A 16,732-nucleotide genomic window follows, 5' to 3' on the forward strand; every position below is an offset into this window, starting at 1 on the left:
ATGTACCCCTCAAAGAAACCCTAGAGCTAATCCAAGCTAAATTTCCTCCCGATATCTCAGCCCTATTTCAGTTTACAATAAACTCAGGCTATTTCGTATGGCAGGAAAAATTCTACAAACAGATAGAGGGGACAGCCATGGGTTCACCACTTTCCCCACCCTTGGCCAACTTCTTTATGGAGACCTTTGAAGAGAAAGCCTTAAACTCAGCCCCACAAAAACCTACCATATGACTTCGCTACGTTGATGATGTGTTTGCTATTTGGCCACATGGCCCAGATTCACTCCTCTCCTTCCTAACACACTTAAACAACCAACACCCTAGAATCAAGTTCACCCTGGAAAAAGAGGAAAACAATAACCTCCCCTTCCTAGACACACTAGTCACCTGCCAACCTGATGGAACCTTGGTTTTCTCAGTTTATAGAAAACCCACCCATACAGGCAGATACATACACCAACAATCCCATCACCCCCCCTCACAACAATATGGAGTTATTAAGACACTATTCAACAGGGCAAAAATAATCTGTTCAAATGATCAAGCCCTAACCACTGAACTAAATCACATCCATGACACTTTCTCAGCCAATGGCTACCCCCCCCAAAAAAAAAAATCCAGAGAATACTTAACCGAGTGATCCACAACCCACCACCCCCTCCCCTTCACAAAAAAGATTACTCTAAATCCATCACCATTCCCTACATCCGAGGCACCTCAGAAAAAATCAATAAAATCTTAAGAAAACACGACTTAACCACTTGTTATAGACCACATAGAAAATTGGCATCCCTTATCCGCTCCACTAAAGACCAACCACTCCCCCTAGACCTACCTGGTGTATACCAGGTCCCTTGCAGCTGTAAATTGTCTTACTTTGGCCAAACAGGCAGGACAGCAAATATCAGAATCTCAGAACACAAGGATTACATCCGATTTCACCAGTACAGCCACTCTGGGCTTGCAGACCACGCTCTGGATACTCGCCACAGAATAAGATGGAAGAAAGCCACAGTCATACACCGCAGCAAGTTCAAGTATGAAAGACTATTCATGGAATCAGCGTCAGCCCTTAGGAACATGCCAAACCTCAACAAATTTGGTTGCATGAAACTGCCCCAAATTTGGGAAACAATTATCAGAAGAACTTCAGCCCAAAGGCCAAGAACCACCAATATAGCCCGCCAGGGGGCACCACCAGGACTTTAGGAAAATGTTAGCTTCCTAGCTTCAGTTCTCATTTGCTGTGATGTAGTACTTGTGTGCACGTGTCTTTGTAATAAGTTCCCAAGAAGATGGCAACGTGACGTTCGCCGAAATATCGGAAAGTATATATTAAAGTTTATTTAATTTATATTTCTAGTATACGCTGTCAATTCCTTAAATATTAGTTATCATTCCCATCTACAATTTTCCTCCAAATCAGTCTGTTACCTATCAAGACTCCAACATTATCAGATCTTATATTTCTGTCGTCTAAGGCACTTTGTACCATATCAGTCCACCTATATCTTGGTCTTCCTCTGGGTCGTTTTCCTATCAACCTGGCAGAAAACACCTGTTTTGCTAATCTTTCCTTGCCCATTCTGTTTAAGTGACCATACCGCCTGAGATTAGCTCTGCTAATCGTCTTTGTCTTTTTACTGCTGACTTTCATACCATATCTATTACACAGTTATTCAGTTTAGTCAGAGAATCTTGCAGACTTGTAGCGGATTTATTGATAAGTATAACATCATCCGGATAAAGCAAAGAGCTGACATTAACATCTCCAATTTTGATATCATGTTTAATATCACTTTCCTTCATAATGCGATCCATATAGATAATGAATAACAGAGGGGATAATGTACATCCTTGTCTCTGTCTCACACTAGATTTAACATTAAACCATCTTCCTGTACATCCTTCAATTCTAACTGCCGACTTACAACTCAAATGCAGACCAAGTATTGCTTGATATAATGACCCATTGACATCATATAACTGTAGAGTATTGAATAGCTTCTCTCTTGGCACCTTGTCATATGCCTTTTCCAAATCGACAAAACTTAAATACAGATCGTTGTTATATTTCCATGCTTTCTTGACTATTTGTCGTAAAGTGAAGATCTGATCCTGACATCCTCTATCTGGCCTGAATCCAGCTTGTTCTTCACCAAGCTTTTCTTCCACAATTCTTCTCAACCGTTTCTCAAGTATACTTGCATAGAACTTGCCAGGAACACTCAGTAGGGAAATACCTCTGTAATTCTCACATTCAGTTTTATTTCCATTTTTATATATGGGTACTCTGAGAGCTCTGCTCCAATCATTGGGAATTCGTCCCTCTGTCCAGGCTTTCTGAACTATGCAGTGCAGCCACTGTAAGACTCTTATACCACCATACTTCAGCATTTCTGGTCGAATATCATCTACTCCTGCTGCCTTTCCACATTTCAAGCCTTAGATGGCTTTTTCTACTTCAAGTATGGATATATATTCCTGACTGCATGTCTGGTCAGTTTTTTTACCACTGTGCTGTCACCACTGCTTATTTCATTTTGCAGTTTTTCAAAGTAATTACTCCATATATCAAGGATATCTTTTTCTACCGTTTTCATGTCACCTTTATCATCTCTAACTCTTTTTACAGCACTCTTTCCTCCATTCCTAAGCTTCTTCAACAACCTCCAGAATATTTTGCCACCTTCTTGATATTTATTTTCTATATTCTTGCCAAAGTCCTCATATGACTTTTGTTTAGCTAGTTTTTACACAGTGTTTAGCATTCTTGCATTTGTCTCTGTATTCTCTAAGAGCACAAGCTGACTTGTTTGCCAGGAACTTTTGGTATGCTTTCTTCTTTTCCTTCACTGCCTCTTTAACTTCCTGTGTCCACCATGGAGTTCTGATTTTTCTATCCTTGCAGACAACTTCACCACATGCCTCTCTAGCTGAATCAATCGGAGCTTTCTTCAGAGTTTGCCACTGAATCTCCAATGTTTGACAGTGTTTGAGAACAGGTTTGACTCCTGTTCTCAAACTCTTAAATTTTTTCTTCACTAATCTTTGTGTATTTTAGTCTACAGTTCACATCTGAGAGCTGCTCAACTTTTATTCACTTTAAAACTTTCTTACATGTTATTCTTTTCAATATGAAATTCAATTTTATCCCTCAAGACTAAATAGTGATCACTTCCAATTTCAAATCCTCTGTATACTCTGGTATCCTGCACCAGGAAGAAAACATCACTTTCAACAATAACATAGTAATGAGACTTTTCTTATTCCTTGCCTCTTCTCTCCATGTGAATTTGTGCACATTTTTATGTTGGAACATGGTGTTAGTAATAACCTTTCCTTGTCCTGAGCAGAAATCCAACAGGTATTAGCCATTATTATTAGCTTTGCTCTTTTCTCCAAATTTTCCCAAAATATTTTTGTATGTCTCACAATCATTTCCTACTCTGCTATTTAGATTCTCAACAAGGACCAACTTTTCCTTTTTCATTGTGTCAGTTGCTTTTTCTAAAGCCTCAAAAAATTCCTCCACTTCTACCTTAGTAGAACCTTCTGTGGGACCATAGGAACAAATAGGTCTCGTTGTCCAGTTCTCCATTCTCATATTTGCCCACAATACTCTACTTGAGACTGACTGCCATTCAAGAAGATTAGCCTCTTATTTTGTGTTGAATACTATGGCTACTCCTTCTTTTCCTTGATTGTCATTGCCTGAATATAACATTTTGTATATATTGCTCAGAAAGATCTTACCAGTTTTTGTCTTTTTTGTTTCAGTCACCCCTATTATGTCGATCTGGTACTTATCTAATTCCTCAGCTAGCTCCATTTCTTTGCAGTCTTCTTATGTTGATAGTACCGATCTTTAACTCTGGTGATGTTGAGTTGGGGTGTGTTTTCTGATTTGTTCCAGTAGCTGACTTTTCGCTGTTCGTCCTGGTTACCTGACTAAAAAACGGGGACCTTCTTTAAGGTGACACCCCAGCCGGCATGAAATTTTGTCATGTTGTACAATCATTTTTTATTTTGGTTTAACCAATAAGAATACAATTTGGTCGGCTAAATCCCAAATTGTCAGCCCATCTTTTTTCGTTCAGTATCCAAGTAGATACCCAACAGGGTGCACCACGAGAAGGTGAGGATTGGACATTAGGTCAGAAGCCCTGGTCGGTTCTCCGCATTCCTTTAAAGGCTATGTGGAGGTCTCCTCTCAGTTATACAGCTTTGACCCTTAAGCACCCCATTTAAATATATATCTAGATATATATATATATATATTCTCATATTGATCATTTTGCTTATATAGCATAGTAGAGGAAACAACAGGTTATTATTATTATTATTCAGACCTCCATTTAATCAAAAGACTCATCATGCTAGATCTTTCCTAGGAAACACAAAGTCTATCAAGACTCATTGTGGGTGGTCCCTTCTAAGAAACACAGTCTATCATACCACTCCTTAAACTCATTGACCATTCTCGCTCTCACTACTCTATCTGGTAATGCATTCCACGGTTCAACCACCCTCCAAGCAAAAGAACTCCCCAGTGTCAACCCTGTAACCACCTCTCAACAGTTTAAAAGTCTCAATCATATCACCTCTCCTTCTTCTATCCACCAAACTCTGTGCCAGCCGATCCTCATAACTAACATTGAACTGTCCTGAAACCATCTTTGTTATCCACCTTTGTACCCTTTCCACAGTTAATTTATCACCTTCAAATCCTGGCCACACCCCGGTAAACCACCTCGGCTGTCCGACTAAACTATGTGAGGGTATCAGCAATATAGATTGCTGTAAATAGGGAATGTCACCCTTTATGTGCACAAAGTCTGGAATGGCCAAGATGGCAGAAGAATCAACAATGTCTGATCAAGGGCATGACAGCAAGATGTGCGGCTCATCGAGGGCACACTCCTGACGTCTAAGGGACTTGTGGCCAGCCGTCCTGGAAGAGATCGGAGCCTCACCATGTATTTATCCATTGTCAACCATGAAACACACCATGTCACAATATGAAGTTAGAGATGTGGTTGAGACCCCTGCAACCATCAGCTCTTATAGCTACAGGGAAGAAGAGCTTCAAACCGGGAATTGTAAGACAAGAACTACTAAGGTAGTGTATGAAGATAATATCCCAAACCCTCCAGGGAGGATATTCTCAGATGTCCCTTGTCTGAAAACCAGGAGCACTTTCTTGACAATAGTAACATGATGGAATGTCAGAACACTCTACGAGGCAGGCAAATTAGATAACCTACTCCAGGAATTAGAAGTGATGAAGGCCGATATTGCAGGCATCAGTGAAGTGAGGTGGACAGATACAGGCATAATAAGAAGAAAAAATCACACTATAATCTACTCTGGCAGTGACTTACACCTTAATGGAGTAGTGCTTGTCCTAAGTAATAGAATTGCAAAATCTCTACAGGGATATTGACCCATAAATGACAGAATCATAACAGCCAAAATAACTGCACAACCATTCAACCTGTATATTATCCAAGCATATGTGCCAACCCAAGATCACCCAGATGAAGAGTTGGAACAATTTTATGAAGACATCCAAACTGCAATCTCCAGTGCTAAGTCAGATGATGTTATTATAATGATGGGTGACCTAAATGCAAAAGTGGGCTCAGAAAAAATCTCATTTTGCATGGGAAACCAAGGGCTTGGAATCAGAAATGAAAGAGGTGAAAGATTAATTCAATTCTGTGAAACCAATGACCTAATAATTGCCAACACACTGTTTAAACATCCTCCCAGAAGACTATATACCTGGATAAGCCCTGGGGACATCTATAGAAACCAAATTGACTATATAATAATAAGCAGAAGATTCTAAAATGCAATAACACAAACAAAAACATATCCTGCAGCAGACTTAGGATCGGACCACAACCCAGTGATTGCAAAAATCAAAATAAAACTTAAGATACCAAGCCAACCATTCATAAGAGAAATTTATAATTCAGACTCACTTAACAACCAAGAAGTTAAAGACTGCTTTATAAAATAATTCACAAAATCCCTTAACAAGTCTGACACCACAACTCACACAGAAAATAGAACACCAATTGATGAAATTAACATGAACTGGCAACCATTCAAGAATAGCATCAATGAAGCAACCAAAAATACACTCCCACAATTAAAAAGGAAGAGGAATAAACCTTGGATGAATGAAAAATGGAACAAAGAAAAAGTTAAAGAACAAACTTGAATATAAAAGCATGAATAAAGAAATAAAAAAAGAATGCAGGAAAGCCAAAGAGAAATGGATTAAATATAAATGTATAGATATAGAAAAACCTTGATAGAAAACACAGAAGCAGAGAAATGCATGAAAAGATCAGAGAAATGACAAGCAGGACAAATACAGCAAACCATGCAAGTGTCATTAGAGACTCAAGAGACCATATTCTAATGGATAAAAAAGAAATCATGGAAAGATGGATTGAATACACAAAGAAATTATATGAACAACAAAGAAATGATATTCTTGAACAGACTGATTTAGAAGGACAATCCATTTTACTCTGTGAAGTTGAAAATGCCGTCAGAAAACTAAAACCACATAAAGCTGCAGAAATAGATAACATCTTGTCAGAATGGTTGAGGGCTCTCAATGAAGGAGGACTGAAATTTCTAACAAAATTATGCAATAAAATATACGAGACTGGATTTCTACCCAAAGATATTAATCAGTCAATTTTCTTTCCAATTTCCAAAAAAACAAAAGCTACAAGATGTGAAGAGTTCAGGACAATCAGCCTCATCAGTTAAGTATCAAAAGTCCTCCTATATGTTATTCTTGAAAGAAATAAATGAAAAATAAACATAGAAATAAATGATACACAAAGTGGCTTCAAGGAAAATGTAGGTACAAGAGAAGGTATTTTCAACGTCAGAACCATCATAGAAAGATATCTAGAAAAACAAAAAGATGTGTACCTCTGCTTCATAGATTACAAAAAGGCATTCGACAATGTCCAACATGAACAATTAATTGAAATCCTTTTAAAAATAGGCATGGATGGAAAAGACATTAGGCTATTAACTAATCTTTACTGGGAACAGACTGCATCTTTGAGAATAAATAGAGAGACCTCAGAAGAATTCCCAGTTCAGAAAGGTGTGAGACAAGGCTGTGTCTTTTCTCCGATTCTCTTTAACCTGTATACAGAAGAAATATTTAATAAAATTAGTAACCTCAAAGGAATCACTGTAGGGGGCAGAAATATTAATAACCTAAGATATGCAGATGACATGGTTCTTCTAGCTGAAAACAAATATGACCTCAAAACTCTTATAGATAAAATCCTCAAGTATAGCGAACAGTATGGCCTCAATTTCAACTTTAAAAAGACAAAAATCATGATAATTTCAAGAGAAAAGAAAATACCAAAAATATGCATCAATATAAAAGGAAATAAATTAGAACAGGTGCAAAAATACATATACCTCGAACACTTGATCACAGAGAATGGCAGGACAGAAGATGAAATTAGAAAAAGGATTGAAATTGCAAGGTCAACTTTCAACAGTATGAAAAATCTACTAACATCTAGAGAATTAAGTCTGAAAACAAGACTAAGAATCTCCAAATGCTACATATGGTCTACATTATTATATGGAGTAGAGCCATGGACACTCTGCAATCTGAGTGTGAAAAAACTGGAGGCCTTTGAAATGTGGATGCTGCGAAGAATTATGAGAATATCATGGAAAGACAAAAAGACAAATGAAGAGGTACTAGAGATGGCAGACATAAACAGGAGCCTGATTAAAGAAATTAAAAAGAGGAAAGTCAGATACTTTTGGACATATTCTGAGACATAACTGAGACATAACATAACTGAGACATAACGAAGGAACTGTTGAGGGAAAGAGGAAGACAAAGACTGGAGTGGATGAAAAATATAGAAGACTGGACCTATCTCTCATATGAGGAATGCAGCAGAGAGGCACAGAATAGCACTTGGTGGAGACACATAGTAGTCAATCTCCTGTAGGGAGAAGATACCTGACAGGACAGGACAAATCCTGGGGACCAAATTTGAGAACAATAGCCTAAGAGACGTCTGATTAGGGTCTTATACAATGGAATGATAAGTCTTTTATCTCTGCAGGTCAGCGTCCTGATTATTGCAGCAATCCTCTGTTCACCACCATTGCAATATATCCCCTAAATTTCAGATTTCTATCAATCATCAACCTCAGATCTCTTGTCTCCCCTACTTTCTCCAGTATAGCTCATCCAATAGAGTATGAAGTGTCCCATCGATGTGCCCCATTGAAATCAAACTGATTTCAATTTACATATATATTTATATTTCAATTTAAATATATATATATGTATTCTCATATTGATCATTTTGCTTATATAACATAGTAGAGGAAACAACAGATTATTATTATTATTCAGGCCTCCATGGTGTCAAAAGACTCATCATGGGAGATCTTTCCTAGGAAACACAATGTCTATCAAGACTCATTGTGGGAGGTCCCTCCTAAGAAACACAGTCTATCATACCACTCCTTAAACTCATTGACTCATTCTCGCTCTCACCACTATCTGGTAATGCATTCCATGGCTCAACCACCCTCCATGCGAAGAAACCACTCCTCACCCTCCTGCTCACAGCTTCCTTTTGTAACTTCCAGGGATGGCCCCTTTTCATCACTGCTTCTCACTGTTCAACCAAGTGAAAGAACTCCCCAGTGTCAACCCTGTAACCACCTCTCAACAGTTTAAAAGTCTCAATCATATCACCTCTCCTTCTTCTATCCACCAAACTCTGTGCCAGCCGATCCTCATAACTAACATTGAACTGTCCTGAAACCATCTTTGTTATCCACCTTTGTACCCTTTCCACAGTTAATTTATCCCCTTCAAATCCTGGCCACACCCTGGTAAACCGCCTCGGCTGGCAGACTAAACTAAGTGAAGGTATCAGCAATATAGATTGCTGTAAATAGGGAATGTCACCCTTTATGTGCACAAAGTCTGGAATGGCCAAGATGGCAGAAGAATCAACAATGACTGATCAAGGGCATGACAGCAAGATGTGTGGCACATCGAGGGCACACTCCTGACGTCTAAGGGACTTGTGGCCAGCCGTCCTGGAAGAGATCGGAGTCTCACCATGTATTTATCCATTGCCAACCATGAAACACACCATGTCACAATATGAAGTTAGAGATGTGGTTGAGACCCCTGCAACCATCAGCTCTTATAGCTACAGGGAAGAAGAGCTTCAAACCGGGAATTGTAAGACAAGAACTACTAAGGTAGTGTATGAAGATAATATTCCAAACCCTCCAGGGAGGATATTCTCAGATGTCCCTTGTCTGAAAACCAGGAGCAATCTCTTGACAATAGTAACATGTATCCACCAAACTCTGTGCAGTCCATATTCCCTCAGCCGAACCTCATAACTAACATTGAACTGTCCTGAAACCATCTTTGTTATCCACCTTTGTACCCTTTCCACAGTTAATTTATCCCCTTCAAATCCTGGGGATCAAATCTGAGAACAATAGTTTATTCTCAGATTTGATCTAAGAGTGGTCTGATCAGGGTCTTATACAATGGATGATTTGCAATATGTCCCCTAAATTTCAGGTTTCTATCAATCATCAACCCCAGATCTCTTGTTTCCCCTATTTCTCCAGTATAGCTCATCCAGTAGAGTATGCAGCATCCCATCGATGTGTCTCAAACCTCAAGACCTTACATTTTGCTGCATTAAACCGACATCCCCATTCATTTGCTTATCTGTCTAGCTTATTCAAATCCTCTTGCACGGCTACCATATTTGCACTATTACTAATAACCCTTCCCAGCTTTGCATCATCTGCAAACAACTGAATATCCTCCTGCAATTCAATGACATTGTCAGTGGATTGCAGGAGGATGTCAGTGAAACTGCCCCACCATACACAACTCTCTGATACCTATCGGACAGCCAAGATGCAGTAAAAAGTTTTCTATTCTTGAATACAAATAAACACTTTATGTATAAGTGGTTGATCTACAACAGAATGCTAGCATATGTGAGATAGCTGTTATTTCTGGGGGGGGGGGGTAATCAGTGTAGGATTCATAATAGTGGGGATAATTCTGATAATAATCAGAATTATCCACACTATATTATGTATCCTATTACTGTGTAAAATATATAATTATCTTCTGTAAATAAAAGAAAATTCTTAGAAAAGTAAGTGAAATATAACAGAGAAACAAATTTTACAAAGTGATTTGCTGCTCCATCAGCCCACATGTATTCCTGCCACAACTAAATGAATCATATGATCATCATTATTATTTCATTACATTAGTCCTTATTTATTGAACTACCAAATGTATACAGTGGCTGTTTTGTTCATTTATACTTTGCAAACAAATCTCTTTCCCTCTCCTCATAAGATTTTTTTTTAATTATGCCATCATAAATTCACTTATGCATGTCTAGAATTTATAGGATCATCTGCTATTCACTCCACCCAGCAACTTACAGGACACACATATAATATCTTCTTCTCTCATCATTTATGCGGATGATGATGAGGCCGAAAGAACTCTTTCCGCTTCTGTCTGTCCCGGGAGAGTCCGAACAATTCTGTCCAGTTTGGTGTTGCTTGTTGTGATTTGGTTTTCAGGTCCTCTTTTATTTTGTGTATCCATCTAATTCTGGGGCTGTCCTTTGGATCTTTTACCTTCCATTGTTGTATTCAGGGCTTTAGATGATAGTCTTTCTGTTCCCATTCTGGTCACATGGCTGAACCATCACAGTCTTCTTTCTTGGATTTTGTCTATTATTGTTATTTCTTATTTTAGTCATTTCCTTATGTCTTCGTTTCTTAGCCAACCCATTTCAGTAACTAATAATTTTTTCTCTTCAGCCTTTTTGAGATTCCAGCATTCACTTCCATAGAGGAGTATTGGGAGGACTATTGTTTCATAGATTCTTACTTTTGTTACTTGTTTGATGTCTCTTACTTCCATATTTTATTAAGTTGTCCAAAAGTTTGGGATGCTTGACTGATTCGTCTGTTTATATCTTTTATAATTTCACCATTGTACTCAATAACTCCTCCAAGGTAGGTGAAGTTTTCTACCTGCTCCAGATTCTTACTATCAATTTCAATTTTCAGATTGGTGCGTCTTTTTCCTATTTGCATAATTTTTGTCTATATTTATGTTTAATCCAGATTTTATACACTTCTCCTTTATTTTATCAGAAATTCGCTGTAGATTTTCTTCTGTGCTTGCAAGTAATGCAAAGTTGTCTGCAAATTTTAAATTTGTTGCATTTTTCCCATATATTTTGATTCCGGAATCTTCATTGTTTAAGGCCTTACTGGTTGCTTCTTCCAGTGTAAGATTGAACAGGTCTGGTGACAGATTGCATCCCTGTCTTACTTCGCTCTCTGTGTGGAACCAGTTGGTTAAGGTGTCCTCCATTCATACTGCACTTTCAGATTTCTCATATAGATTCTTTATTCTTATGGTTTTGTTGGGAATTCCAAATTCTTCCATAGTTCTCTTCTATGGATTGAATCAAATGCCTGACAAAAGTCTATGAAATTTATGTAGCAACTTTGGTTGTACTCTAGTGTCTTTTCTATTAGCTGTCTTAAGGTGAATAGTTGATCAATTGTGCTTCGTCCTAGTCTGAAACCAGCTTGTTCTTCTCCTAGTGCCAGTTCTATATATGGCTTAATTTGTTTTTGGAGTACTTTCGTAAAAACCTTACTTGGAATACTGAGGAGGCTAATGCCTCTGTAATTATTGCATTCTGTTTTATCTCCTTTTTTGTATATAGGAGTTATGACTGATTTGGTCCAATCAGTAGACACTGCTTCGTTTTTGTAGATCCTTTCAAATGATGTTTTTAATGGTTCCAAAAGTTGTTCCTTTCCTGCTTTTAAGAATTCTGCATGTATTTGATCAATGCCAGGTGCTTTCCAAGTTTTGAGTTTTTTTATGCTGTATGCTATTATTTCTTTGGTAAAGATATTTGTTTCCTCTTCCATTTCAGTGGCTGGAATCATAATATCCTGGGAGCTGTTTTTATTATATAAATCTTTGAAGTATTCTTCCCATCACTAATTTGGTCTGTTTGTTTACATAATCCATGAAGGTTATTTTCTTTTGATAGCTTTTCTGCTATTTTGCATTTTTCTTCTAACCAGTTATTCTTGTCTCTTTTAACTAGTTTTCTAAGTTCTCTGGTTAATCTATTATATTCATTTCTGTTATAGTTCTGTTTTAGTTTCATGCTTTTCCTTTGATTGCTTAACCTTTTTACTTCATTCGAGATCCAATCCTTTTTACTTTCTCTTTCTGTGTAACCTATTGTTTTTTCTGCCGAATTTAATATTATTTCCTTTAATTTGCATCAGTGTTCTTCGATGTTTATATTTGTTTTGGTAGTTCCTTCAGGTTTTTATCTAGTTCTAGTTGATTTTATCTAGTTCTTAGAATATTGTTGTCTTGTAGTTTTTTTACATTGTCTCCTTTTGACTCTAAAAGTGCTTCCAGATTTTAACTTTATTCTTAGGTTTGCTAATACTAGCTTATGGTCTGATCCCCAATCTGCAGAGAAGGATCTGCAGTTTAGGATACTTGATTTCCATCTTTGGTTTACAATAATATAGTCTATCATATTCTTGGTTTGTCTGTCTGGTGATATCCATGTCCATTTTCTTTGGGGTTTTGGATGTTTAAAGAGAGTGTTGGTTATTGTTAGTCTATTATTTGAGCAGAAGTTTAGCAGTCTTTCGCCATGTTCATTGCTTTCTCCATACCCGAACTTTCCAATTACTCTTGGCCAGGTATCCCAGTCTTTGCCTACTTTTGCGTTTAAGTCCCCCATTACAGTTAGGAGATCTTGACTTGATGTCTGCTCTACTGCTTTTTGCAAATCTATGTAGAACTCCTCAATGTCTTCTTCTGATGACGTTGAAGTTGGTGAGTATATTTGAATAATAGTTGGTGATCCAATTGATGTTTTAAATCTTGCTTTAATTATACTAGGTGAGATAGGATTGTAGGATGTAGGACAATAGAGAGTTTGGAGCCTTTGGTTTTAATATAAGTGCTGCTACTCCTTGATGTTTGTTGTCCTCCCTGCCTGAAGTTAAGATTTTGCACTGTCCATGGTGGAATTCTCCTTTTCCAGTTCATCTGGTTTCGCAGAGTCCAATCACCTCCCATCGGTAGTTTAATTCATGCAGTAGTATTTCCAATGCTTCTTCCTGGTGAAGAGTTCTTACATTCCATGTTCCTATGCTTGTTATATTTTTCCTGTCTATTAGGTGATGTTTTGTTCCAATAGTATATTTTTTGCCTTCACTATCTTGGTTCCTTAATAGTGGGCGTGACCCTTGTTTGACCAGGCAGTGGTCGAGCCGGCACGTATCTTTAGGTTGGTTAGAGCTCATTCGGTTTCAATGGTTAAGTTTTCGTCAAGTGTCAACCATCACTCCTTGACCTGAATTCAGCTGCTTTTTTTAGTGTAGATACTGGAAACTACAGTTTGAGAGGAAAGAGTCACCCTCGCCCTCGAGTTGCTCTAAAAGAACTGGGGGGGGGAGTAAGAAGTAGGAGAGAGTAGAGGGAAAGAAAAGTAGAAGACCAGCTCCAGATATGATATACCAAGGGTATATTGTATGAAGTAAGATCAGGTCTAGCTTGGGTATCTCAGGTTTGCCATGCTCATACTCACCAATGTGAGCTGAGAACATATAATATCACACAGAACTCCCTGAGAACATATAATATCACAAATGTCAAATATTAATAATAATTTGTTTGCTAGTAATGAAAGTATTTCTATTTGCACTTGTTCTTTACTTTACATTTTCCGTTCTCAGATGACTTATTATTGATAGTTCACACATTTACACCTTTGAGTAATTCAAATATACCAACCAAATACAGCATCCTCCTTCATTTTTTTTTCTAATATATCCTAAAAGAGACACATTGTTTCCCACTCACCCCTCTATGCAAATTACAGTTAAGGAGCTATCACAATACATAGGACATCTCCCAAAACTCAAGCAAGAAATTTCTGTAGGTCACATAGATAGGATGACAGTGAGAGCTGCGATTGTCCCAATGTAAACATGTTAATTACTGACTGCTGTTCACTTATGAAAAATACACTTTTCTGAAATGGAATTGCTTTAGTATTGAATGAAGATTCTTGTCATTTTAAGGTTTCTGCCTGATCTCCGATGAGAACCAACAGTTCAAAACAGCTGTCAGCCATTGAAATTTTAAAACAATAAAAGGTGAATGTACAGACACCTTGGCAGTATGCATGTCTTTTAAGTAGTACAAGCTAAGGTAACTCTGATGCCGAAGATTGTATTCTCATAAGCTCTCCAATCAGTTTTTGAAACTTTCAGGGTTTCTATATATATATTTTTATTTATTTATTTTCATGTGGTCACATGATTAGGTATAACATTATTACACTTTTTTTAATATGACTAAAATTTGAAATTTATTAGTTAAGTGAGATGATGGTAGAGAACATTGTCATTCCTGAAGGCTAGTTTGTGCACACATTAAATAATTGGAGCATCCGTATATCAGTCAATTATTTGGGTTCGAATCCCATATCTTTCCAAAGGATGTGAAGAAGGTTTTACTCCAGAAACATGAGTTTTTCACTTTGTAAAACAGAACCATCCAAAAGAACACACAATTAACAGACTGAATATACTGTCCTCATAAATTTAGTTGGTTCAGCTGTGAATGCGTATAATGACATTGAATGAAATACAGTGAGGCATGACATTTATTGGAATTGTTCATTTAAATATCTTGATTAGAGTTCTAAAATTGAAAAAAATGCTGAACAGGCTCCAGAAGAGAATAGCTAAGGTGTCGATGAAATACTGTCTATGAAGGAATATACATGATTATTGCATATGAAAAACTTTATACAACTTTTTATTTAAAAAATAAATTAATATGACTAAAATTTTAATTTTATTAATTGGCAAGGAGACTTACCAGACAGTAGAAAGGATGATGGTGAATAAATATCATTCCTGAGAGCTTATTTGGTGCACACATTGAATGAATGAAAGTGAGGTGTGACATTGAAATTGTTAGTAATCTTCTGTGATTAATCTTGTGATCCCATATAGTCTAATATAATAAATTGTTTTAATTTGAAATTAAATCTAATTAAGTGTTATTTTCAAAGATTAATTAAATTTTAAGTGTAATTATTATTTTTAACATAGTTTTGTTTCTTTTCTTTCCCATCAAAGGTTAGGAAGGATTCCTATGAACATGCATGATGAATACAAAAAGAATTGTTCACTGGAAAGAGAAAGATTATTGGAAGGTATAGTTATATTTTTCAGTATTGTTATTATTACAGCATTATTATTCTGAGAGAATTTCACTTTATATATGTCCTACCCTAGCATCCATTAATGTACACCTAGGGTTTTATGATCAAGTGACTTTCTTATTCAGACTAATCCTGCCTAAACATGACAGTTAATCTTCTCTTCATCATCACTCTGCATGTATTATTCAATTGATTTGTCTGTTTCATGGCAGTAAAAATCAATTTTGGCATGCAAACCCTCCCTATGTGAGATATGCTAAATAATCGATGTCCATAGTAGATGGTTTTAAGAGTCCTCCTTCCTGTTTGTTATTCAAGGGGTTTTATTTTTATGTACATCCTAATTATGAAAGGTCGTAAACCCATTGTACACGAGTTCCATAATTGCGCTGAAGATTAGGTAATCCAGAAGCTTTGCTCTAGAGACCAGACCAAACATGGAGCATTTGCAGTTTATCAGGTCCCAAATAAAAGCAGGATCATGATTCACACCAGTTGATGAAAATCATCTTCCATCTAAAGAAGTTTAGGTTACTAGACTTCTTTAGATGGAATGCTCTTCGACTGCACAAACACAGTCTGTTGTTTGGAGAATGAAATACCATCTACTTTGTCAGTCAGACTAGCAGTTAGCCAAATCAATCCCACATCCTTCTTTAATTAAGCCACACACCTCCCAATTTATGCATAAGAACTTCTCTCGGTTTAAACGTACCATGGAAGTGAAATTTAAGCATCTCTGACATCAATGGCAATTGTAGCATTATATGCCTGTACAGAAAAATTTCATACTCAAATCCTTATCTCTGCCAGCTACTTCATCTGGAAAGACAAAACATATAAAAATAAAGGACACTACTGTGGGATGCACCTTGCTTCTCATCAACTTCTACTTGGACCACTTAGTTCAGAAAACCATACTTTCTGAACAAAGCCCTCCATCAACAGTGCCCTTTTGTTGCAAAGACCTGAGTTTGATTCCCACCTAGGATATGAGAAATGTTATTTAAGCTATTGTGGAATTATTATCAATAGAGATTTTCTAGGAATCAAACACTCGAGGGAGTCCATACATTGCCCATACCAGCTTTTATACCTTATATTAACTCATTTATTGTAGATGCACTCACTGCTCTGTGAGGGGAAAAATCTAGCTCTCACCCCTTTCTTAACTATCTACAAATGCTCACCAGATGCTCACCCCTTGTCCTCGGTCCTCTGTCATAATCACCCCTCTTTCTCCTGTTCACCGGTGTTTGCGGTCTACATATTTTCAATCTATCCTCATAATTTACATTCTACAAGCCTGATGTTATCTTATAACTCTTCTTTTAGC

General features: G+C 37.2%; 1 protein-coding gene across 1 annotated transcript in view; it reads left to right on the top strand.

Moving 5' to 3' along the window:
• The window catches only part of LOC150092333 (Fanconi anemia group A protein homolog), a 388,676-nt gene that overhangs the window by 204,792 nt on the left and 167,152 nt on the right, over positions 1 to 16,732 (top strand). Inside the window, exon 21 of the mRNA XM_090415063.1 lies at positions 15,311 to 15,387. Within this exon, the coding sequence (XP_090271189.1) occupies positions 15,311 to 15,387 (77 nt within the window). The remainder of the gene's footprint in view (positions 1 to 15,310; positions 15,388 to 16,732) is intronic.

The sequence above is a fragment of the Typopeltis vanoorti genome, chromosome 26, assembly GCF_054136105.1.
Source record: "Typopeltis vanoorti isolate ZY-2024b chromosome 26, IOZ_Tvanoo_1.0, whole genome shotgun sequence".
In the NCBI taxonomy this organism is placed as follows: Eukaryota; Metazoa; Arthropoda; class Arachnida; order Uropygi; family Thelyphonidae; genus Typopeltis; species Typopeltis vanoorti.